General features: G+C 42.2%; 1 protein-coding gene across 1 annotated transcript in view; it reads right to left on the reverse strand.

Moving 5' to 3' along the window:
- Positions 1-9,160: 9,160 nt before the first annotated feature.
- The window catches only part of WTIP (WT1 interacting protein), a 125,840-nt gene continuing 108,593 nt past the window's right edge, over positions 9,161-26,407 (reverse strand). The window contains exons 4-8 of the mRNA XM_030581983.1: positions 22,498-22,560; positions 17,222-17,352; positions 14,881-14,932; positions 12,068-12,136; positions 9,161-9,726 (exon numbers count right to left, since the gene is read on the reverse strand). Coding sequence (XP_030437843.1) covers positions 9,574-9,726; positions 12,068-12,136; positions 14,881-14,932; positions 17,222-17,352; positions 22,498-22,560 — 468 coding nt within the window. The 3' untranslated portion in view covers positions 9,161-9,573. The remainder of the gene's footprint in view (positions 9,727-12,067; positions 12,137-14,880; positions 14,933-17,221; positions 17,353-22,497; positions 22,561-26,407) is intronic.

Raw genomic sequence — 26,407 nt, forward strand, 5'->3', positions numbered from 1 at the left:
CTAGTCTATTTGTAGTCATGTATCCTCCACTCCATACGCCAGTGTCCTGGAGTAGCAGAATATTTCCTGTTCTTGGTTGCTCCTAGAAGGCAATGGCAAGATAAGGAATGAAGATGTGAATCATGCAGAAAGCCATGGTTTATGCATCTCTCTTCAACATGTTGTAAAAAGGCCCCCCAGAAGATGTTGCAAATGGAGAACTTTAGAGTAGGGTTAGCCCTGGCTTTTATGTGAAGGAGTGGGAAATGGAAGAGGAGGACTGCTGTAATTCTATTGTTCCAAGAAGTGAACAGGAGGTTCCAAGTACAGCTTATTGGCCATTTCTTCAGCAAACAGTGTCAGACAAACTTTGTGGAAATATATTGCAGGATCCAACCAGGGCACTTTCTACCTGGGGAGCTGGAGTAAAATGTACAACTCTTTGCTAGGAGAGTGACAAACCAAGGACATTTCTTGTCTGTTTTTTGAGCTGCACACTTCCATTCCTCACGGTTCCTTTTTCTACCCTACTTCCACCCTGCAGTCTGTCCTTTGATGTGATGCCTTCAGTGACCACCATGAAAGGCGCTAAAGTGAGACTGGAACCATATAATTGACCTTCGCATATATGAGTTTACTGTAGCTCTTGAAATGTTTCTGCAGTTCCTCTTTGCCTCTAGCTGGTGACATTGTCCTTGGTTCAACCATTAAGCCCCCCCGTGCAGCAATTCTGAATTATAAGGAGACCATTCAATTGATATCCCCCCTGTATCTAGTAGAATCCCCTGAGTTGGTTTGGCTTGTTTAAGTAAGACACAGTGCCTGCTTCTCAACTGGTGTAATCAGAGTAGTTCCATCCTTCAATGATGCTATGTTGACTGACACTGGCTAAGGATTGGGCATGTTATTTTCAGAATGTGCCAAGAGGAATAGTTTGAGTTGTCTCACTGTGACAGCCAAGCCTGGATCTTTACAATACACAACTGAGCAGTTTTGTTTAACTTTGTTAAACTCATAATTTTTAAGTGCCAAATTTTTAAAGGGCCTTTTTTTGGGGGGGGTATATTTGCATCTTTGGTGCATTTTAATGGCCTTAGCCAATGCGCTAATTGCACTGCTAGGTGATTACAGGTCTGGATACTTAATGGCATGTACAAATTTGGGGTTCTGTGGATTTTTTCATCCCTTGCACAGACTTCTGAGAATTTTATCTTAAATGTGTTGCTGCGCAGCTTATGAGTTGACTGTTCTTTGCCACTGACCACCTTGCCTTCTTCCACTTCGTTAGCTTGCATGCATTTCTCAAAGTTTGCAAAGACCATTCTATGCTGTTTGCTTTCTACTGCATAAGAAACATGCAATCCCCCAAATTTACCTCTGATGTGACTGAAGCTGGCAGCATGAGAATGTGCACAAGAAATGTGCAGCTATGACAGACTGACAGTTTAGTTGGCGCTTTAAATACAGGCGGAAGTACCTTACAATCAAAACGATGCAATACGACTACAGGGATGAAGGAATCAGTTCAGTTACAATTAGAATGAGCCCCTAGCTCTGCGTAAGTCTTAAACTAACTGACACAAAACACTGGTCCTTTCCGAAGTCTTGAAAAAGCTTGGTAAACGCTCTAGCTTTTCTGAAGTTGAGTGCAGCTCTGCACCGCCTTGCTGCTGCTGAGTCAGGAAGTGTTCCTTGAAGGGTGGCCAATGGTTTCCCCAAGACGACACTAGTGTCTTGCATTTGGCAGGTCGACTGTGTAGTTTCCAACTCAGCCTAATGTGTCATGCTTGATAAACAAGACAGTTGGCCAACTCTTTCTCCTAGGCTCCAATTTAGCTCCAATAGCTTCCCCCCGCCCCCGCTCCCCTGTTGGATAGATCTAAAGCTTCTACTATCAAAAATCTAATTAGCCGTACAATAAGTAGTTTTGGGCTCTGGGGAGAGTGAAGCTGAGTGTAATGGATAGTGACCCCCACCTTTTATACAGGTTGCCCCAGGCTCCTCCTGCTAGTCCTGCAAAGGTGTAGACTGACTTGCACTGAACACTGGCAAAATGTTATTTTGTGTGGTGCAAACCAGCCTTCTCAATTTACAAACTTTGACTCAGTTGTCATTGGGAATAAAAAACATTAGCACTGAGCAAAAAAGGAGGAACCATTATAGGGTAAAGTGGGCTAAACTGATGGGAAGAAAAGTTACAATTTCATGAGATAAGCTTAACAATGTGAATTCTCCTATTTCCTGCAAAACCTACAGCCAGAGAAGGGAACAGAATTTACTGCATTTGAAATAGTTTCAAGAGGGTTTCTATGTAAGTCTATTTCTTTTTCATTTTTCTTTTAAATGGGATGCGTCCCTTAAACTCATTTGAATTCTGGGTTTGTCTATGGGCGCTATGGTGAAGCTCAATAAGTAAACAGCAGAGCAGATTAGGGAGAATCTTGCCTCAAGCCTTTTTTTTTTTTTAAATAATCCCAAGCCCTATGCCACTCAAAATAACTGTGGTGCCAATATTTTGTGTAAGTTTGGGATTTTTTTTTTTAAAGTAAGACTTTGGACAATCCCTGAAAAATACCTTTAGCCTCAAATACAGCATCGCACCAGTACTTGTTAGGGGTAGGCAAGGCCCCCCTGGCTACTGCTCTTTTAATCTCTAAACAGCATTAGTTGACCACTGTGCTTAAAACACAAGCAGCCACCAGAGGTTTCACTTAATGTGTTTACTGCTGTTGGAGCTGAACCAGTGGTAGCAATGGGGGATAGTTTAGCACAAATAGCCTAGAGTAGACACGGCCTTAGCAAACGTTGATGTCAGCATGATGTTGTACAATCTGGAGAGCTCACACTAGGGCTGGGACTAAAGCTCGGGAGACACCTATTTCCTCTTTATTTTTTGGTTTTACTTTATTCTCTACCTTTCCACTCTAAAATGGGAAACTTCTCCGTGTTGCTTGTTTCTGGTATAAAGGGAAGGGGCTCATCCTGTCTCATAAAACATCTATAATGTGGGCTGAATCAAAGCTGGAGAATAGTCCCGTGAGCTCACGGAAACCTGCCCCTCCAAAAGCCACAACTGAGGTCGGCAATTGCTTTATTATTGCCTGGCAGTAGCCCTCCTATCCTGAACTGAAGCTGAAATACCCCTAGGGAGTATAGCTAAGAGAGCTGTCCCAGCTTCCAGGCTGGCCTAGCAAAAGGAAGCCTCAATGCAGCTGCTTAAGTAGGTACCCATGGTCCAAGGTGGGCAGGGCTAGCCCGTGCAGCTGCCAGTGCTGCCACAGCTGTTGTTACTCTCACTAGCTTTGATCTGCCTTGAGCAGAAATCACACCTCCCACCTGCTGTGTAGGTGCACTCTGTGCAGTGCTGAAGCCGAAAGGCTGGGGAGGTGGCAAGCAGGACAGATAGTAACTTGGCAACAACTGTCGCTTCCTGAACAATTAGGATCCTAGAAGTACATTAGTGAAATGAAAAAAGGGTTCTGCAATTATAAACTGACCTGATGTGTGAGTCTCCACATGAGACACATGAAATATCAGTGTAGGTCTGTTAATTAAGACTGTAACTTCCTACTCAGAGTTGGGCAGAAGCCCTGACTCATTCTCCCCCACAATTAATTTATATTAATTTTCCAGCATATGTTTCCTGTAAGATGGACACAAGGGTAGGTTATTATTATACGTATAATGGTCCTTTCAAGGAAGCTGCATACACATAGGCAAAACTAGTGGCTGTAACAGGAGTCTGGCTTAGTTTGTCTGAGGTTGTGAGATGCAGCCCCAATGATGCTTTTCCGTTAGAACTCTTTGCAAGACAGTTATAGTGTGTATGAAGAATTTAACAAACACACACATTTACATCAAGCTTAACAGCAAGCAGCATGAGGTTATTGATGAATTCATGATTTCCCGCCCCTTCAAAATGGTGAGAACATGGCTTGGGAGATGCCTTTGCGACAGCTACACCACTGTTCTAAGCAATCTCTGCTCTTTCCTAAAGAAATGTGATGTTTTGTAAAGCTTGCCATGGCCACCTGTGCAACTGAAGACATACCAGTGAAATCTGCCAGAATTAGCAGTAGCTTAAAACCATCAATAAGGGAGTCATATTGTGTATCAGTACTTAATACATATGCCATGTATGGGGGCTAGATGACACTGTGTATGTCCCATGCTCAAGGCTGGAAGAGCTCAAGCTCCTGCTACTAGTGGCTCATACCATTAGGTCAATAGCAGCAGTAAGTTTTGAAAAAGCTTCCTGGGTGGGAAGGATAAATAAGGACAATAGTCTAGAGAGGAGGAGACTCAGGAATTAAAAATGATGGTCTGAAGCTTACCAGGGGTGGAATATCCAAAGTGTGGATGTATGTGTGGAGGGGGGATGACCTTGATCTGCCCCAAGTAGATGTGATAAAACAGAGTCACTTGCCTGCAGGAGAGGGCGAGTCTAGAAAGATTAGCAAAAAAGTTAAATAAACTGATAAAACTCCCTTCTCTTCATGTGTCAGTATCTAATGCCTGCGTCTGTAATTTTCACTCCATCTGAAGAAGTGGGGTTTTACCCACACAAGCTTATGCCCATATAAATATGTTAGTCTTTAAGGTGCTTCTGGACTCTTCCTTGTTTTTGATAAAACACAATCGGTCAATGTGAGCAGCTAGCGTTAAAACTCGTGGACATGCCTATAAAGCAAAGTAACTGGGTAAGGAACTACAGAGACCTATCCAAACCAGAGCCCTGATCCTGCTGAGCCTTTGCAGAATTATCGCCCAAGCCAGTGCCTCTCTGAAGGAAAGTGTGAGCATTATGAAACAGTAGGTACCCTGAGAAGGACGTGTTTATCTAAGCCAAGTGCTACAAATATGAAATAGCCAGACTGGTTAAGGTTTAATTACAAATTGCCAAAATTCTTTTCTAAGTGGAGCTGCAAAATGTTAGCTATGGGCATATTTTAGACCCTAATTATTTACAGTTGCACTAAAGAACCAAACACTTTCATGAATACAGCTGTAATCAGTTAATATCAGTTGGCATTTCTGTAAGCAGCATAAGGATCTCTTAAAATGTTTTTACTGGCAAACGAATCAAAATAAACTCTTTACTGATAGGCAACAAATTACAAAATCAAAGTTAACTACAAAATGTCTTTATTGAAAAAAGCAGATTATAACATCTAAGGTTAAATGAAACTTCTGACTTTTAATATTAAATAATTTAGGATGATAGCAAGTAGTTTCTTCTTTAGATAAATAAATCTACATTTCCCAATCTTTTTCTTCAACAATCAAGGGAATCAAACACTGAAACATAAAAACCACAAGTCATTCTAGGGACTAAAAGACAAAGAAGCACATTTAGAAGTTTTACAAGGATATATACAAAAATAGTTAAACTAATGTGTATTTGCAGCATGTAAACTAGTTACATGATATACAAACCGGGCATTTATATATTTCCTACAAAATAAAAATCAACGTTGGTCCAAGTTCTTGGAAGAAACTATATTCTTTTAAAGAAAATGAAAATATTTCTCAACTTAATTTAAAACTTAATTTAAGTCAAATTATATATTCTAGTTATGGCATTAGTTGCATGATGAATCAAACTTTGAAAACTTTTCTTGAAACACAAGAAAGCAGCTTTTGTGTGCCTCCTTTAGAGCTTTGGTTTACTCAACTGTTCTGGAATTTCTTGTCTTCAAGAACTCCTCCATTCAGACATTACTTTTGAAGCCCCACTTTACAAAATATACAAACCCTCCTTTTTGAAAGCTCAAATATCTGAGATTTCCTCCCCCCCCTTCCCAAAATTAGCATCATTTTGGTCATTTCTTTGGAACGTGTCTTCCAGTGCACGAGGGACTCCGTGAATCTTCTAAAATGGTTACATCCTTTTGGGACACTGTAGAAATCTTCCACAAAAATGAAATATGAAAGGTTTATTCCTGAGTTCTCATGATACAAATGAGAACAAGTTGCAAAACGCTGAAAGTTTATGGAACTATTCTGAAAGTACAGCACACAGAAGGTTTCCAATAAATAATCGTTATAAAATGAATACTAGGAAGTTTACATCTGTGTTGAACTGACATAAGAATACTCCTTAAGCAAAGCATTAGATGCTTTCATTTATACAATTTCCCAGACAGGAGGTAAAATGCACAGGAACTGTCATTAATACTAAATTGTACAGCTTGTCACTTAAGATTTGCTTATAGCTTCCCCTTATTCTTCCTTAATAATAATAATAATAATAATAATAGGCGAATTATACCAACCATGCTCCAGCTCTCATATTAATAGTGTAAAAGCCAGCTGACCTGAAGAAGAGTTTTGTGTAGCTTGAAAGCTTGTCTCTTTCACCTCCCTCACCTCCTCTCTCTCAAAGCCAGTTGTAATTTATGGTTTTTTAATAGAATGCCCCTCTCTAGAGAAAATACTGGAACAACAACTGCTGCTTTCTCGTTTTAAACAAACTGCTCCTTCTATACTGAAACATAATTTTCAAACATTTTACCAAGAAGATACTTAACACATATTGGAACTGAGTAGAACTACTAGAAAGAACTGAAAAATCAAAATGTGAAATTCAGTATTATTCTGTTCTAAAGTTTGATAGTTTTTGAAGAAGAATTGTATGTACAGGTTAGATAGTGCTGTCCACTGAAAAGCAATGCCAGAGTGAAAACTTACAAACTTAAATAGACCTAACACTAGTTAATACACTGCCAGAGGGATGGTCTAAATGACCTTGTTTGGTGTCTCATCTCTTTTCTATGAAGTTCTAGCTCCCAGTCACCTGGAGCAAATACACTTTTCAGTAGAAAGCACTGTTCTGGGTTGGCTTGCTCATGTGAACAGACCCAAATCTTCTGTATGTTTTAATATTTGTTTCTTAATGTGGGAGGTTTTATACATATATTTTTAACAATAACACATGCTAATACAATGCCTTGAAACCCAAAGCTGTTTTGGAAAAGTATTATGCTGTGACTAATACCAAATATTTACCTTTAAGCTTTGACACCCTCAATTTGATACTTTCGTTACTAGGCAAATTCCTTGAGTTACTTAGATAAAGTCAGATTTGTGAGGTGGTTAATTTTTACTGCTTAGGTTTTAGGAATGAGAAGCCCAAGCATGTATTTGTAGGTCATCTTTGTGCGTGCACTCACAGTAACTGTGCACACGAAGGTAGTGCAAATAAATGCACAAAGCTGTATATGGGCCTCTGTTCTCATTTTCCTAAAAATCAGAACCATTGTATCAACCACTGTAGGAAGAGGTTATTTATAGCATTAGCAGTGCTCCAAAACATGGCTTTCATATTAACTAAAGCCAGCTATTAATTATAAAACGACTGGTTAAAGGCACATTGGATTTACTGAGGCACATCCAGTAGGGCAGATTAATCTCTGCCGACCAGACAATTCAGCAGCAGTTTCTGAACTGTTGCATTCATCTCTTCCCATCACCAATGAATGTATTTTTTTTTTATTACCATAACAATATTTTGGAATATCAAAGCTCTATAAAGGAAGTGAGAATCTCACGAGTTAATCATTCCATTCAGGAATCAGAGCCCATTGGTTGCTCCTTGTGCTTTTCAACCATATCCTGAATTGCCTTATTGCATCAATGGAGTCTCTATGTACTACACTTCAATGGTGTTGCCAAGTAGCTATTTCCTTAAGTAGTTTGATGAAACTTAACATGTGACAATCTTAAAACTGATGGGCCAGATTCTTAGGTGGTGTAAATCTGTATAACTTCGTTGAAGTCACTGCAGTTCTTTCAATTTACACATGTTGAGAATCTTGCCTAATATTTCCACCTAATTCACAGTCAAATAATTTTGTCATTTAAATACATCTGAGGAAGGGTGTGATGGCCATATTTCAAACTATAAAATAATTTCAGGAAGGGTAGGTCAATTCTCATGAGAATACATGGAATTGTTATTTAAACATACAGACGTGATTGCATGTAAATCATCAATGCACAGTAGAAAACAAACATTAAAAAAGATTAATCTAACTTCCCATATGGAAGATATCTATTACCCCAGAGTTCTGAGGTTATTGTAAAAGCTTATGCAAAAGATGAAAGTGTGTACATTCTATGTACATCTAATACTTGTTATAAAATACCAATTTCTGTTTCAATTGTCTGAAACTCTAAATTATTATTTCTGCTAATTCATGCTTGGTTTTTAAAGGAAGATGATCATTGTAATCATTCAAAATTACATCTGGAAAAGAACACATCAAACTGAAAAGATGACAAAACTGCTGCAAATTTTTAAAATGTAACAACAAAAAATTGCAAAGCAGTTTGTAACAGATGAAGTTTTGTACAAAACAAGTAGGATTGAGACATAGAAGTGTCTCCTTGCAGAGCCAAAAGGGCTGCTAAACCTAGTGACAAAAACAGGTTTAAAAAATGGATTGCTTAGTAAGTGCCAAATCGCCAGAAGAACATGACAAATGCTTTTAAAGCTGTGGTTGGTCTCGTGCCACTACAAGCTACAAAAAACCAAGCACATACGTGGCAAGTTATTATGGAAAGCCAGAATTTTCTTCATATGCAATAACCCCTTATGAAAGAATCTTAACTTTGCGAATGGACACATTCTTCTGTAATGTGCTTCCTATAGAAGACACCTGCCATGTTTCTGCAGCAGGCTAAATACTCTGTTGGATCACTGTGATAGCAAATAGGATGGAAAAGACACTGGCCTGATGCCTTTCCTAGGTGTGAATACCACCAATTTAACCCATGTTTGAAGATTTTTGTTACTAAAAATATATTTACTTTGCTTCCTATGAACTACTGCTGGGAATCTAAGTATTCCAGAAATGTGAGAGTGTTTATTCTCTAAGGCCACGTCCAGACTAGGAATTAAAATCGATTTTAGATACGCAACTTCAGCTACGAGAATAACGTAGCTGAAGTCGAATTTCTAAAATCGAGGTACTCACCAGTCTGGACGGCGCTGCATCGATGTCCGCGGCTCTCCGTGTCGATTCCGGAACTCCGTTCGGATTGATGGAGTTCCGGAATCGATGTAAGCGCGCTCGGGGATCGATACACCGCGTCCAGACTAGACGCGATATATCGATCCCCGAGCAATCGATTTTAACCCGCCGATGCCGCGGGTTAGTCTGGACGAGGGCTGAGACCAGGATGCAATGGGACTAGCTAAAATGCCAGTATTTAGCTTATCACGCTTGTTGTGATGTGTAGGTTGCTAACTTGGGGGGATTAATTCTACACTTCTTGCTCAGGCAAAACTCCCACTGGAATGAAGCAAACAAGGAGTGTAGAACAGAGCCTTTCATACCACTGTACTGGGAAATACTGCTGCTTACAGTTAGTTCAGTGGTGCATTTTTTTTTTCAAGTAAGTGGTGTGTTAGTGAAAATGCTGAAGGTAAATGGAAACGATCATAGAGGCCCTCTGACATACGATTTAAAAAAAATAAATAACTTAGCTGGTTTAGAGGGTTATTAGAGGAATTTCATCTTTAAAAACTGGAAAGTCATTTTTAGTTCTTTCATCTTCTCTCTAACGATTCATTGCTATAGAAAGTGTCTTTCAGAGTTCTGTAACATGCATTGGGTAACTTGGAGGTGGATGTGGTGGCACTTTGATATTGAGGCGCCTAATATGACAGCCATGACAGAGTAGGTGGCCCTCTAAAGGATAGCAACGATGGCCTTCTTCATCATTGAGCTGGAGACCGCAGTCCTAAGAGAGACAAACACACATCCACAAGTTAGCTAGTGACTGATTACGTCATTTCAATAAAACATCAGTCAGACTTCGAAGCCTCTAAGGAGTCTCTTGTTCTCTCTTCCATGTTAACTGCAGCAATCTCAGAACTATTTGGTAGATGGACATTGACTATAATGTATTAAATTAAGAGCGAGTCACTGAAATTTAAGGGAACGTGAAATTTATGCAATTTTGTGGCATATCTTCTCTGGTTGATACCTGCATTTATTTTCTTCAGTCCACCTCACTGGTCTAGCCCTGACAAAGATCAGATTAATCACACAGTAATGTAGCACACGCTGACCTCTTAAATGTGGAGTCGGTCAGACAAGCTGAATGATATTGGACTTGGAGTGAGGAAGAGCAGAGATAGTTGGAGAACCAGAGAAGAGCTGAGTAAAGAGAGACCATCATTTGGACAAGAGAAGCGCCATTTTAATTTTGGACTGTGATGCAGAATGGACTTCCTAAGATTGGTGTTCTGGTTGGGGTCCATTTTACAGATAATGAGGCAAGCTGAAAAGTTCAATGGGTGTCAAGGCCTCATGTTCCAGTTCAGGCCTCTCACTAAATAGGTCTCTTCTTTTCTTCAGTCCGTTTCTCAGATTAAACTTAGATTAGATGAAGTAAAACTGACATATTTTAAAAGCAGTTTTTAAGAAGCGGGCAACTTTTTCTCCCTGAAATTCTAACTGACTCGCATAAAATCTGGGGGCGGGAGTCTGGGTTTTATTTACGTAATACCTCTATGGAATGGCAAATAATTTCAGCCAGCAGTGGCTGAGTTCAGACAAGAGCAGAGTGACAGAGGTAAAAAGAAAATAACCCAAGCAAAATAGGAATCCTCCTTGGTGACAACTGTGTGTGCTGCAGCAGGGAAGTGCTTGGGTTCAGAGCAGCCTCTTGGTTACTTATCCATGCCAGTTGAGGTCAGGCAAATCATGGAGGTTTTACATTTGGATTCCAGGATTTGGAAACAGGGTAGGGAGTACATAGAAATTCTGACTTCTAGGTAATCCTGATGAAGAAGTTGAGCAGTATGTACAACTAGATAATTTTCAGTGCTCCTCACGTTATATTTTTAATATCAAAGATGAGGCAAAGTTTAATGAATCATATTTGAAATGTGATCTGTTAACTTTCATAGCTTACGTTAAAATGCTCAAATCTTGTCATATTTCTACAGTGAAAGTATAAAAAAGAATAAGGCATTAATGTGCTTTCAGGCCATGCAGGAGCATTTTATAAAAGTTTAGGGATCTTTTATTATTCAGATAATTCAATAATATATATTTTCTTAATAACTTTATATCCCTTAACTTAAAATATTTCAGGAATATAAGAGAACACTTCAGTAAAGGTAAAAGATCATTTGTCAGAAATCTTGTTGGTTTTGGGGTTTTTTTTGGCCAGACATTGATAAATTAAGTGACGAAATACAAAGGTAACAGGAAGGAACTTGAGATTTTATGACTTCTTAGCTTCCATCACTGCTTATAAATGAATCTCTCAGATTCTTTCCCATTTAATTAGGTAGGAAATTTTCAAACAGTTCCACCATCGAGCCCTTTTAAAAATGTATTACGCTTTCCTGTAAAGAAATCACAGTAGCTGGAATATGGCAGGTCTTTTGTCAATATAGTGGAGTCTACAGAAAGACGAATGTTCTCCACAGTCTAGGTAAACAATGCAAACTCTGAATGCTCAATTATTTTTAGACCATCAGCCTCAGAGCTTCAATTAGAATCATGGCAGACTAGATAGCAGGCTCAGATTTGATGGGGGTCTGAGAATGAAACAAACCCTGAGTGAGACATAAGAGTCTGGGCTCAGGCCTGTGAATTGCTAGCCAAGCACTGTATCGGATTGCAGTCATGCCAGCAGGCCTGCTACCCATCGGCAATGCTCTGTTAGTTCAGTCCTTTGTTCAGAGCTTTAATGACTTGGGATTCACTAAAGAAATGCCAAATGCTAATAACATGCTTAGCCCCCCACCTCTTCTTTTTCCTCCCATCTTGCTGCACAAACATACAATGTTGCCCTAAAAAAGGCTGTCCTCTTAGTGAGTTTCACTTTTAAATGGGGCCGTACTGATTTACAAACTGCAGTTTGGTTTGCAACACAGACACTTCTGCCTCTTTGCTCTTAGTGCCAAGACAGACAGACCATGCCAGGAGACGGGAACTACTCATTATGGACCACATCACCATCTAAAGCCCAGCCACTGATTCACTGCTACACTCAGGCATCTTCTGCTCCTAAAGGCCAGATCTTGCCTTGATGCAACGCAGTGGCAGAGATGCTGCAGGCTTACCTCGCAGTGATAACATTCCACGTGGTAATCTCTGTCCATGGACACCACTCGAATGGTCTCCTCGGAGCCCTGGTTTGGAAAATAGAGAGAAAAATCAGACCAGGAATGTAGGTGGCATTTTGTCAATTTTCTACCTGTTGCTTACTGTTTGTACAACACTATTATTCTGGCACAGTGGGTATCCTGGATCTCTAAGAGCCCCCTGTTTAGACCCCAGCTGCACATGTGCAGTCCCCTTTGAAGTCATTGGCAGCTATCCCTGTCTATTCAAAGATCAGAATTTGGCCAATGGTTCACAAGGTCCTAGGACTCCCTTTGAAAATGGCTCATTTTCAAGGAGAACCCAGGATTTGGAATAAATTACCAACCAGAAATGACAATTTATTAAGCTGTTTATTCTTTGCAGCCACTTTGGGCTTGACTTTCCACCAAGAGTTCACACACACACTATCATACGTGCACCACCAGCTTGAAATTTGCATAGTCAGATAGCACAACTGTTATCTATGTCTGTGGCAATATCCTGGCCAGTGGGTACACATGCATTAGTGCACATATGAAGATACGTGCCAACCCAGGCCCTGCAAAGCAGCACATGCGTCACAGGTAACTTCACCGACTCCTTTTCTGAGCCACTGAAAATGAAGCTTCTTTAAAAATTTTGCCTTGAATTGTTTCTAGTTGCAGGTGTGCTTAGAGCCTGCGTCACATCTGATGCTCTATCGGAGAGGAGCGGCAGGCAAGTCATTACCTGACCTGCCAGACTTGAAGTAACACATACACCCTCCTTGGGAAACAGCATATCATGTGCTTGGAGGAGGTTTGCTACAAGTCTTGCTGACTGCCAGCTAAGTCAGAGGATGAGGTAGAATGGGCCAAGCTTTTAGGGAAAGGGTTACTCTGTAATATGCAAAATTCAGGGAAGTAGATGAGAATAAAGAGAACGTGTGTAATCAGGGCATGCTATCACAGGCTCCTCTTTAGAAGCATTTCAAGCATGAGAGATGCAGGCACCTCACTGAAGCAGTATGGGCAAGATTGTGGCTTATATACCTGATGTGCATTGGAGGAGGAGCAGAAATGTGGCATGTCACATTCCCCTTTGTGCATGGCAGACACTGGCTCAGTGGCTTATGGGGTGCACATGATGTGGCCTGTACAATGCATACTATTAGTCTGGAAACATGGAATGTGCACCAGGAAGTGTGTGCGTGTAGAAGGGAGAATTGTCAGGCCCTGGACTATAACCTTGATCTGATCAGTCACTGCCTCTTGGATGATACGACTGCTGCTGGTTCTATGCCACTTTCATGTCACTACCAGTAGAGTATGCATTAGTGTCACATGCAGCCAGGAGAATAACAAGGTATGTGGGTGAACAGATCCTCTCCTCATGTACAAATGTTGTTCAGTGCCAAAGTGCCACTTCCAACTAAGATAAAACATAAGCAGGGATCAAATTCCAAAGTATTCAACCATTTGGTCAAAGACAATTTAAATAAATCTGAACTTTGGCTTTGCTCAGTTCAGTCCTGCTGTTATTGGCTTGATTCTGCCACCTCTTTTCATGTTGCATAGTACTTTCTTGCAATCAATTTGCAGAGTAAGATGCTACTCAATATGGGTAAGCGTGGTCGAATAAGGCCCTATACAATTCATGTATAAGATGCTTGCAAGGAGCTACAGTTGCAATGTGCTGAGCACCCCCAATTTTCATTGATTTCCAAGGAGTTGGGGGAACCCAGCACTTCCTGGGAGGGAGCTTGCAGGACTGGGCCCCAAGATACATGCCAGATAGTTCTGGTATCATTATTGTAATTACTAGCAGGGAGACCTATAACAGATTACTTGAGCTGGGTATGTGTAATTTTGGAAAAGTAAGCCCTTATTAAGTAAATAGCACATGCTCATGGGCTTACTGAAAATAAAAAGTCAAATCCCATAACTCCTCACTTCACACGGTTTGATAAGACATCTTTCCTACAGTTAATTTGCATCCTCACTGCTCTGTGCAGCAGGTTGAAACTAACACAAGGTCTGTGATATCCATCACCATGAACAGTGATGATAATCTGTCCTGAAAATCAGTTTAATGTTCAGGCCCTATTAGTGCTGCTTGTACAAGCTCCAAAGCCCTGTCTTCCTTGAAAGGTTGAGAAGGTTTGGTTCTGGAGTTCGGGTTTCAATTCACCAGACAGAGAGAGGCCCAAAGCTTGGTGGGGTTTGGAACCAGCGTTTTGCTTCAGATCCATCTCGAATACACAGTTCCCCAGCTCTGCCTCAAACATCATAGCCAACTTTCTGCAGCACTTTCATCCATGGCACTGTGACATGGCTGTGGCCATGTGCTCTTTGAACAGGGCAAATGCTACCATCATCCCCTGTTTGGAGCCTGGATATCTTAACAGCTAACATCAGATGTAGCAATCAAAGTGTACTTCTTGAATGAATGGGAAATTGAGAGATTCTAAAAATAAATGTTCTGTTCTCAGTTCTCTAGGCAGGACTTTGAATTAAATCAGATGTACATCAACATTAATTAATACCTCTGAAGCACCTTAAAGATACAAAGTGCTTTGGTGCATAATTGCTAAGTACTGTGATTATTATGACTTGGAATTGTATAAGAATCATTTTATTGCTGAGCTGTGTTTAATTCTGTATTAGATGTGTAGTTCATTCTGGGGCTGGGGAAAGGGTCTTGAATAGCCAAGGTGTCTATTTCTTACTGTGTTTGAGCAGACCTTTGAAAAATGTCCATATTCAAACAACCACATTATCTAACGAATTACAACACACACACCCCTTCATACCTGTGCTGGTAGAATTGGCTGGTTACAGGAAGCGCATTTTGGTGCGAAAACACTAAGATTCAAGAAGAGAAAATGTTCACATTAGAGTTAAAAATTTTTTGAACCCTGAGAGCATTTCAACCATAGCTTCTCTTTAGAGATGGGCTTTAACTGCAAAATATGGATCCACATCAGGAATTCAAACTCTGTGCAAGTTTGGATCTGAGGAAGGGGCTGATTCAAGCCTATGTCAGATCTCCCGCACATCCATATGTGGTTCGATAGGTACCTGTTCCCCTCCTCCATTGATTACTGTATCCAACACTCTTATTAATAAATGCCATACACATTTCCTCAATGAACCTGTATATAGAGAGAAGTGTTTCTTGACTTGGGGATTGTGACCCAACAGGTATCAGAGTAGCATGATCATCCTGTCCTCCTCATACTGCTAAATGGGAGAGGGGTGGGTCCCAGGTAACTGGAGGGGGAGTTCCAGGGGCTCTCAGGGCTTGTCTACATCAGAAAGTTGCAGCGCTGGTGAGGGAGTTACAGCGCTGCAACTTTGAGAGTGTCCACATCTGCAGGGCATCACCAGCGCTGCAACTCCCTGTTTGCAGCGCTGGCCGTACTCCCGTTTTGTCTCGGGTGTAGAGGATCCAGCGCTGGTGATCCAGCGCTGGTAATCCAATGTAGACAGTTACCAGCGCTTTTCTTGACCTCCGTGGAAGGAGGAAGCCTCTGGTAATCAAGCTGGTTTCCTTTCCCGGTTTGCTCTCTCGGTCCCGGAGCCACCCAGCAAACCGCAGGGAAGGAGACCTGCTTGCTCGGGGTTCCGGGACCGAGAGAGCAAACCGGGAAAGGAGACTAGCTTCGCCGCGGTTTGCTCTCGCGTTCCCGGAGCCAGCCAGCAAACCGCAGGGAAGGAGACCTGCTTGCTCGGGGTTCCGGGACCGAGAGAGCAAACCGGGAAAGGAAACCAGCTTCGCCGCGGTTTGCTCTCTCGGTCCCGGAACCCCGAGCAAGCAGGTCTCCTTCCCTGCGGTTTGCTGGCTGGCTCCGGGACCGAGAGAGCAAACCGCGGCGTTCCCGGTTTGCTCTCTCGGTCCCGGAACCCCGAGCAAGCAGGTCTCCTTCCCTGCGGTTTGCTGGCTGGCTCCGGGACCGAGAGAGCAAACCGCGGCGTTCCCGGTTTGCTCTCTCGGTCCCGGAAACCCGAGCAAGCAGGTCTCCTTCCCTGCGGTTTGCTGGCTGGCTCCGGGACCGAGAGAGCAAACCGCGGGGAAGCTGGTTTCCTTTCCCGGTTTGCTCTCTCGTCCCGGAACCCCCCTTGAAGCCGCCCAACAGCGCTGCAGTGTGGCCACATCTAACACCACTTGCAGCGCTGGTTGCTGTAAGTGTGGCCACTCTGCAGCGCTGGCCCTATACAGCTGTACTAATACAGCTGTAACAACCAGCGCTGCAAAATTTTAGATGTAGACATGGCCTCAGTATGGAAAAGGTTGGGAACCAAAAATCATTCTAGGACTTTGTCCATCACAGGGCTTGAACAGCTTTCCTATGTGGTTACAGCTCTAACAACTGTATCAAAAGCAGCGGTAGGGAATTCAAGAAAAGGTCTTGGCTACAACTGGTTGTTGGGGCTGAAGGTAGAAAATCAGCTCATGCTGAACTGGTCAAGCAGTCTCCCCTACAACTGTGCTATAGAGCAGTTGTGCTGATATTCACTCCACTCCTGTGCTGGGACGGATTGGAGTGGATCTGGAATTCTGTTGATGTCAGTGTGATTCCTCTTGGGCACAGTGGCCTGCATTAGCAGATCCTATGGCAGGACTGGGCATAGCATGGTTTGTGATACAGCGGTGACAGGGCCTGAGAGCCTTCACATTCTCTTTGACAGAAGGGCGTCCCAGAGTGGTTACTGGGCCTCAACACAACTCAAAGAGTTGTCGTCAGGATGACACACACAATTCTAACCTTAACTGGAATATTAGTGGCCATTATATTCCATTACTATGATTAACAGAGCTAGGCTCTGACAAGAACAGAGGATTTACCGGTGTGCACATAAACACATACGCCTACGAGTCCATGAGAAACCTCAACAGCCCCTCAGGAGAGAATTCGTGCATAAGGCCTGATTCTTCTTTACCGCTCTGGCAGTATAAAGTAGCCGTTAAGCGGAAGTAAATGTAAGTGACTTTATGCTGTCAGAGTGGTATAAAGGGGCCTTGGGGCAAAATTCCAGGCCAGAGTTTTAAAAGTATTTAGGCACCTAACTCCCATTGAAATCAGTGTCTGTTGCAAAGATGATTCAATATGAACAACTTTTCAAAAGCAGTCAATGCATCTGTGTTCTTACGTGTGATAGTCTTTGACACAGTAAATATTGTTCTCCACGTCTACAGTGAAGGGGACTCCGTCCAAACATTCATTACAGACCACGCAGCGGAAACAGCCAGGATGGTATGATTTTCCAAGAGCCTGTAAGATCTTAAGAAGAGCCAGACGACAAAATGAGACCGTGTTTGTTTTCCAGACAACATTCCCCGTGCATCAGCATTTCTAGATTTTAATCACAGCATGTGCCTCAGGAAGAAATATTGACTTTGTGGCTTCACCAGCAAAGGGCCTGACTGAAAGCCCAGATTTTCATTAATTTCAATGGGCTTTGCACCAGGCCCTTGGTGATGTAAAGGGACTGTGAAAATTGGAAGTACACTGGGCAAGTAGCTTCAGCATTCACTATGGAGGGATGATAGTACAAATGGATGTGCATTAAACCAAAACTCTTCATGCACAACCAAAAGTAAAAATGTCTTCAGATGGAGACTGGATGCGTTTCTGGGAGATATGTTTTAGCCAAACAAAAGTTACTGGGCTCAATACAGGGGTGAAATTAAATGGCATGTGACATATAGGAAGTCGTTCTAGATGGTCTCTTGTGGCCTTAAAATCCATGAATTTATGAAAAACAGTAAATTACAAATACAAAATTTAAATAATCAAATCCTTATTAGTTGTCCTATGCCACCACAAATACAGCCTGGCTATCATCTACTTCGCTGTCACAGAGATGGCTCTCTCTTTTACAGCCTGATCAGGTCTATCTGAGTTTTCAGTTAATATAAACTGATATTAAAAATGTCACAGGCTTTTGAGACTCTGCCAATCAGTGTTTCAGCAACTGGCTTCCAGCACAGTCACCTCTATATCCCCTCCAAAAAAAATCCATTTGCTGCTGACGATCTTGCAAATAAAATCTTTGCATTGCAGCGCTGGTATTTCAAGAAGGCTGTGCCAGGCATATGGGGCAACACTGGGAATTTATTTTGCCTCCCATACATGGTACAGTTATGCAGCTCACAACAGGTTACATCAGACATTGCACATTTTTTATGGGTGACTGTCACCTTCTGAAAGCAATTTCAAATCGTATCTGCCAGTACATTTTCCCCAGCTCAATCTGGAGAAGCTAACAAGTTAAAGATCCTTTCCGCACTAAGGTCCTTAAGCCCTGTGGATATTTTTATGAGTAAAGTTCAAATCAACAAAACACAGTGCCTAGGAAAAAGTATGAACTACAGTCCAATTGTGTTTTTTAAAGAATACCTGAGGGTTATCTAGCCAGTGACTGGGTATCAAGTTTAATTTGTTCTGTATGTCTGTTATTACTCAGAAACTACTCATTCTCTCTCTCTCTCTCTCTCTGTGTTTATCTGTGTTTTACCACAAGCATTGCCTTGGTATCTGGCTATGAAGATAATAGACCAATTATTACATTGATCTGACTCTGCAGACATTGAGGGCACAGAACTACCGCTGAGTCAGCTGCAATTCCAAGTACTGAGCAGCTTCGGGCCCAAGTCTGTGGAGGTGTCATAGGTCTGATTTTTTTTTTTTTAAACCCTGTACAATGATAAGCAGGATTCCCACTACTGCACAGACATATTTGTTTTTCTACTCATTACTGGGGGAGGGCTTGAAGGAATTAGCCAAATAAGACTGCTTAATTTCTGGAGCTCACAGCAAAATTTCCTTTTGTTGCAGCATGCTTGCTAATAGGAGAAGGCAGATGATCACCTGCCAAGCTTCCAACACCAGCGCTCCACCAGCTAGATACACCTCTACCCCGAAATAACATGGGTTCGCATATAGCGTGGTAACCCCGGGGCTCTGGCAGCGGGTCTCCAGCGGCACTTTAAAGGGCTCAGAGCTCTGGCCACTCTGGGGAGCCCTGGGCCCTTTAAGTCACCGTCAGAACACTGCTGCTGCAACCCCGGGGCTCCGGCAGTGGGCCTTGGGTGGCGATTTCAAGGGTCCGAAGCTCCCCGCAGCCGGAGCCCAGAGCTCTTTAAATCACCGCTGGAGCCCTGCCGCCGCTACCCCAGTATAACAGGGTTTCACCTATAACACTGTCCTTTTTTGACTCCCAAGAATTGCGTTATATCGGGGTACAGGTGTATTATGGACTCCTGAAATGACCCTTCCCTTCCGTCCCAGCTCTAGAAATTTGTTCTCCGGCTAAAATGAACAATATCCAACCAGGGACACCCAGATAGGAGCAAGAATCCTCATTAGCTAAGTCATCCCAGCCAACTCTCATTTCCAGACCCACCCGAACATCAATGCTTGCAATTTAGTCGCTATTTAACAACTGCGTGCTACCATTTTAATACATTTTAAGCCAAGAGGAAAACACTAGTGTACTAAAACCTTATGAACATTCAGCTATAGTCTACAGAGTTCTTTAACATGCATTTAATCCATTTCATTTTGTTTGGGCCAAATTCACCCCTGGTCTCGCTCTAAAGGATGCATTTGGCCCAATATACCCCCTTTTCTTTCACTTTAAAATAAATCAGTTCTGGATGCTAGCTCCCTTCAAGCCACAGCTATAAGCCCCCTTCCTCATTAATAAAGACGTCAAACCAACAAGTAGCTTTGTGGACCATACTGGTGCTGTCTGCTGTGGTCTGTTCTCCCATCAATATACAGAAGGGGGATTTATGGGTAGCACTTGTTTATTTTAATGAGTGTAAACTGTGCAAATCAATGGGAGAGCAAGCGCTGCTGATGAGCCAGCAGGGGGGACTGCTGCTGTTACAGAAGGACAGCAACTAGCCCCAGAAAATAAGTGTCTGCTGTCAGGGGTATAACTCTTGTGGGTTTAGTACTAATTCATAGAGCTATAAATTGTGATTTTTTTCCCCCCTCCTTTCAGTTTTATTCTCCTGGACTGGTAGTAATAGCAATAACAGAAAACTCTGAGATCCTCCAGTGGAAATGTAAAGTCCTTTACCAACAATAATCAGTGCAACCTTATGTCGCTGCTGTGCCCCAGTAAGTATTCTTCGAGTGATGGCCCCTATTTGGATTCCAAACCTGGGTGTGCACGTGTGTCATGTGCCAGAGCCGGAAGAAGTTCTGTAGCAGTGTCTGCTGACCCTTATATGCGTCAACCTTGTGCAGGTGAGGCTAGAAGAGGCCGTGTGGAATGCCGCCACTCCAGTTCCCTCTTACATGACCAGCTGGAACCCCCATTGCTCCTGGTTCTTAGCCTCCCTAAGAGAGTTGGCTGTCCATTCTTCCTTGTGTATATAGCAGTGGATGCTAATTTTTTCTTGTTTTTGTAGTGTGCTAGTGTGAGGTTTCCTTTTGGAACTCTTCCCACAATGGGAAGATCTCCCCGCCTGGGGATTATGTCCTGACAAGTCAACTTCCAAAACTGCTTATGGTCATGCTTCTTCTCTGCAAACGATGAGCATCAGCAGTGCCTTTACTGCCTTGGCAAAGCCCATGTTGTCATCTGTTGCATGATTTTCTTTTCTTTCCTGTCCCAAATGCAGGAAGGCAGGGAACTTAGCCTCTTCTATCAAGAACTTACAGAGAGAATGTTCCCACATGCACAATCAGATCTGGAACCACCGGAGCAGTGCCTGGCATAGTCTATGAGTGCCCCTCCGACTTCTTCCCGGGTGCTGGCTTGGCTGGTACTGCTGCAATCTGACAAGCCCCGCCGTGAGCACAGGCACAGACATGGGCCTAAGGCTGGATCCTAGTCTGGGACAGCCTCTTAATGCAGTGTTGACTCCCCGAGCCGGGCCAGGTCAGGTGAGTTGCATGCTGACTCAGCTGCTCCATCTCCCAAGAAGCCCTGGACGGAGCCCATGATAGCTGACCCTCCCCACTGTCTTCCATAAGGCAAGGTCCCTTTATGCCTGCACCCCAAATTCATCGCGAAGGTGGTGTCCGCGTTCTACCTCAACCATCTGCTAGTCTTCTATCCCCAACCCCACAACTCCCAACAGAGCCAGGACACTGCACTCCCTCGACATCCGCCATGCACTGGCCCTGAACCTCCAACGCATGCAGGCATGCCTCACCCAGACTCTTTGTTGCTGAATGCTGCGAGGACCAAGCTCGCTCATCGCAGTGCATTTCCACATAGATCTCCCGTTTCATTTACAAATGCTACAGTCTTTCCAACATAACTCCACCTCCCGGAGTCACTGCTCACTCCACATGAGCACAAGCCGCTATGTTGGCCTGCCTCGTGGATGTGCCATGGCAGCTATGTGGAACTCCATCCACACCTTCACCTCTCACTACACCATTGCTCTGGCATCAGGGGCTTATGTGGCCATTGGTCATGCTGTTTTGGGATCTGTGACTTCTCGCAAGTCCTTGTGTCCACCTCCACGCTGATCACTGCTTGCTACTAAATCACGTTTGGAATCCATATAGGGACCATCATGCCAAGAAGAGGAGGCGGTTACTTACCTGTAACTGGAGGGTCTTTGAGATTCGTGGCCCCTGTTTGGATTCCAGTCCCTTCCCTCCATCCCCTCTGCTGCAGACTACATGCTTAGCGGTAAGAGGGCTCAAGAGCAGCATCAACCCACATAGCCTCTCATACCCTTGGCTGGGCACACAAGGATGATGGACATGCAGGTCAACGGACACTGCTACAGAGCTGTTCCAGCTCCAGCACATGGTGCACATGTGCACTCATGCTTGGAATCCAAATAGGGACTACACATCTCAAAGAACCTCCAGATACAGGTAAGTAACCTCCTCTTATTCCCATTTTACAGAAGGGGATACTGAGGCACATATAGGTTAAGTGAGGTACACAAGATCACAATGCAAGAGAAGGGAAAAGAGCACTGAACTTTTGATGACTAGTTCCCCCAGCTCTGACCAATGGACCATGCTCCCTCTCATATGATAGGGTTCCTGCTGTTTCACCTGGCTATACAAGAAAGAGCATTCCTTTGTTTTATCACTTTCCTCCAGAAAAGAGTCTATATTTTATGGCATTATATCAAAATGTACTAAAGTTTTTTCACTGTTGGCTGACTATATCCCCTCCCCCCTGGTTGGTGGAACTCTCAGTAATGTCAGAGTTCCACATGTTTAGATAGAGAAGGGCCACTCTATGCATTAAGTGTTAATGGCAACACTGTGTGAATTTATTTTCATTTTAATAGTGATACTTCCTTGATTAAAATGTCCTTGGCAGTAGTGAGGACGTGGCTATGATCTGACGAGGTCAAAAGCAAACAGCATATTACAATATACTCCCTGAAATGCAAACAGAAATGTATTCCACAATTAAAGAATTAACTCTCTTACCATTTCCATTATGAGGTGTCCACAAACAAAACACTTGTCTGCTGTTTGTTGAAAGCCCGAATACTGTTCAAACGACAGAATAGAAAGGATTGTTAGTAATTGCTAATCTCTCTTCCCTTCTTTCTGAAACTATACCTGTCTCATGAATGCTGTGTTGTTTTTTCCATCTGACCTGGGATGAAACGAACCACACTGCGCTGCGTCGGCTTGAATACTTTTCTGGTGGCCTACTTTGAACTGATGCAAAGGCCTTCACACTGTACTTTGAACATTTTCAGGTACTAGTTTTAAATAGCTTAAGTTAGTTTTGCCCTCTGATCCAGGCATGTAGTTCCCATTGAGAATAATGGGGATTGTGGGCAGTTACATGCTTTAAATCCTGAGTATATCTCCATTCTGGTTTTGGAAAGATGAAAATTTATTTACAAAAAGTTAAAAATTGGGTAAGAATGTATGAGTGAAATCCTGACTTCATTCAACTCAATGGCAAAACTCCCATTAAGTTCCATAGGGCCAGAATTTCATCCGGTCTTGTTTAGAGACTGAGAGCAGGGAGAACTAAAATGCACAATTGTAAACCAACTTATCAAGGCTATTGAGCCTGACAACTGACCTACCTGACTGATACCCTATAGAACAGAGTTTGCCTGAAGGACTCCAGACATGTAATTTTGAAACTGATATTTGCAGTAGCTGAACTTTATCCTCACCCTGCTCCATCCAATATAAACAAATGGCTCCACGTGCATTCTTTCCTATCACAGGGAATGGTTGCCCAGTTGTTTACATTTGGTTGCACAGTAAGTTGGACATTTGATTATTTGAACATTTTGGGGTTATAGCAAAGTTCATCTAAAACATGCTGTGGTCTTGGAGCTAGACTTGGAACATGAGGCCAAGGGTAGGATGTCAAATTGTAGATCATGTGCCACAGCCCAGCTCTGTTGGCCTGGAGAGCACAGTGCGTCCTTACAGCCATGGATCTAAAAGAGGCTAAGGCCACGTCTACACTTACTGGGGATTAAGGTTGCTGCGATCGATGCAGCGGGGGTCAAGTTAGCAGGTCTAGAGAAGACCTGCTAAATCAACCACAGAGCGCTCTCATGTCGACTCCAGTACTCCACCGGAATGAGACGATTAAGGAAAGTCGATGGGATACAGCATGGTGTAGACACAGCAGTAAGTTGACCTAAGCTACGTTATTCAAGTAGCTGGAGTAGTGTAACTTAGGTCGACTTACCGTGGTAGTGTAGACAAGGCCTAAGAGCCTGATCCAACTGCCAGTGAAGTTAATGGGAGCTGTTTCTTTGATTTCAGTAGTCACTGGATTAGACCATTAACGAGCAAGACGTCCTCTTTGTTTTATTTTTCCAGATAAAGTGGCAAATTGGGGACGCGGTTATAAACAATTATAAACTGAAGTCACTTTCAGATGCCACAATGGACAAATAAGCTATTTATTAAATAATATGCTATTTCAATTCTCACAGCCTTCTCCTTGTCTGCTTTAATATTTCCTATGTATTGGACAATATAGCACATATAATGATAAAAAACAAAAAAAAAACACCTTAGATTAAGTAAAGCTTTTAAGTAAAGCTTTTAAATTGTAACAAATGACCATATCAGATTGTTTAGTATACACCAGTGTCCATAGACTGTTACTCACATATTTCTGCAAGTCATTTTGCTGCATTGTGTAATGGAATTAGTGTGAAATTGTCTAGACCTAGAGAAATGGTTGGGATCCGCTCCTCACTCTACTGTCAGCAGCTCTAAGACCAAAATATTTGCTTTCTTATTTTTCTTCCAGCAGACAAAGACACTGCTACTATCCGGGAATCTCTCTGGTTCCACTGTATCTGAATGACCATCTGGCTAGACTGTTTCCTAAGGTTGCGACCTCAGGGGTTGCTGGAAACAGGTGGGGAGGTCCTAGCAGAGCAGACAGCAGAAGATTAACAATAGGATAAACCCAGCTAATTCCAAAATCCTGTCAGAATGAATTTAACAGTACCATCTGGCTGTCATTTGATAAGGAATGCAAAGGAGCATTTACCCAGTTATTGATTAACAGGGACCTTATTCCCAAAGAACTGAATGGCTTGTGGTCAGGCTAATGTCATTTATTGCTGTCTGGATTGCTATAAATTACATTATTTGTCAGAAGGCAGGGTTTTGTTGATACACAATCTCTCTTTATCACTAAACCCATTAAATTAAAACCATAATTTGTTTCTAATGGGGGAATTGTATTTGTAAAAACGCAACAAGAGAATGATTACCCAATTTAAGAAAATGCTACAAAATGGCACCAAGTCCAATCACATTGACAAACTATCTTATGAGCTCAGTGAAATGACCCTCTTTACTACTATATTGTGCCCTTTTCTGATCATAGTATTGATCTGGAAAAGCCTGAAACCTTTTGGTTCAATAAGAGTTAGGATCTGGATTAGTCTCCCCTGGTGTGTTAAATCTATAGAGGATGGAGTAGAATGACAGCCTCTCTTCTCAGCAGCATTTTTTTCTACAGTAAAGCAGCACGGTGGATACTGCTATCATTAAATCTATATTATCCTTTTGACAATAAATGGCTTTTGCCAGGTATTCATAACTCAACTCTGCAGTACATATTTTTATTCTAAACATAGAGGGCTCAAATATCAGTTTTAGGTTTTAAATTCTAGGAACACAGAGCACAAAGTAAACAATACTTTGAAACAGCAAAATACTTGGCATTGTGCACTTTTCCTCTTTAAAGTGATTTACTAATATGAAACTGCACAACTTTCCTGTCAACTAATATTTATCCTCATAGTGCAGGTGAGGAAACTGAGGCAGAAAAGATGTGACTTGTTCAAGACTGAAGAAGGGCAAAAATGGTCTTGCACTTAAGGCATAATTCTAGGGCTCAAAAGAACTAGGTTCAGTTCCTGCAACAAAGCCCAGCACGCTTTTTGATAAGTCTCTCATTCCCACTAGGTGGGATTTTCAAAAGAGCTCTTGGTTGGTCTAACTTGGCTCCTAAGGAAGTCAATAACTTCCATAGGAACCATTAGGTAACCTCAAGTGCTTTTGAAAATCTCATCCTATGTTTTAGTTCCTCCATCTGCAAAATGGAGATAACATTTCCTTTCCTCACGTGAGTGTTGGGTGGATAAGTGTCTGTAAATCACTCAGACTGTAGTGATGGTGGATCTACAAGAGAGTCACAGGTGAGATTAGAACTCAAGTGTTCCTGGCTCCTGCTCACGGGCTCGGGCTACTCCTCTGTGCCTTTGTTACAGACACCACTGGTTTCAATGCTTTCATTAATATGCAGCCCTGTTTTATTTTACATTTTATGTACCAAGAGTTTATAATTCTGACACTGCACATATTTGGCCATCTTTTAAAAATCACTGAGCCGATTTTGTTTAGCTTTTCTAAACGTGCCAGTAACTTTTTCTGTTACTGGTTCTTAAGCAGATAAATATAATTACATACTCATCTAGAACTAGAAATGTACTTGCATGGGCCCATGTACAGTATGTACCCAAGATAAATGAGACACATTTTTGAACATTCACAAACATTGAGGTGGTGGGTTGTTTTTTTTTAAACTAATACCATGAATAACACTGAACAATGTTAAAGTTGTTACACAAGCAGAGGAAAGCTCTGAAATTCAATGGTCAGCCTAAGGCATCCTCCTTCACCCCCACTCTTGTGACTTTAAAGGACAATACTCCTTACCAAAATACAAAGAAAACAAATGGATCCTGGAGATCTAACAATTTACTGTTCTGGGATCTCAATTTTGTCCTAACTTTCCTCCCTCATTTAACTCTTTATTCACACCCATCTCTCCAGATGTTATCGGATTTTCTGTGCAAGAGTCAATACCTTGTTTCAGGTTCTTGATAAT

This window comes from Gopherus evgoodei, chromosome 12 (genome assembly GCF_007399415.2).
Source record: "Gopherus evgoodei ecotype Sinaloan lineage chromosome 12, rGopEvg1_v1.p, whole genome shotgun sequence".
In the NCBI taxonomy this organism is placed as follows: Eukaryota; Metazoa; Chordata; order Testudines; family Testudinidae; genus Gopherus; species Gopherus evgoodei.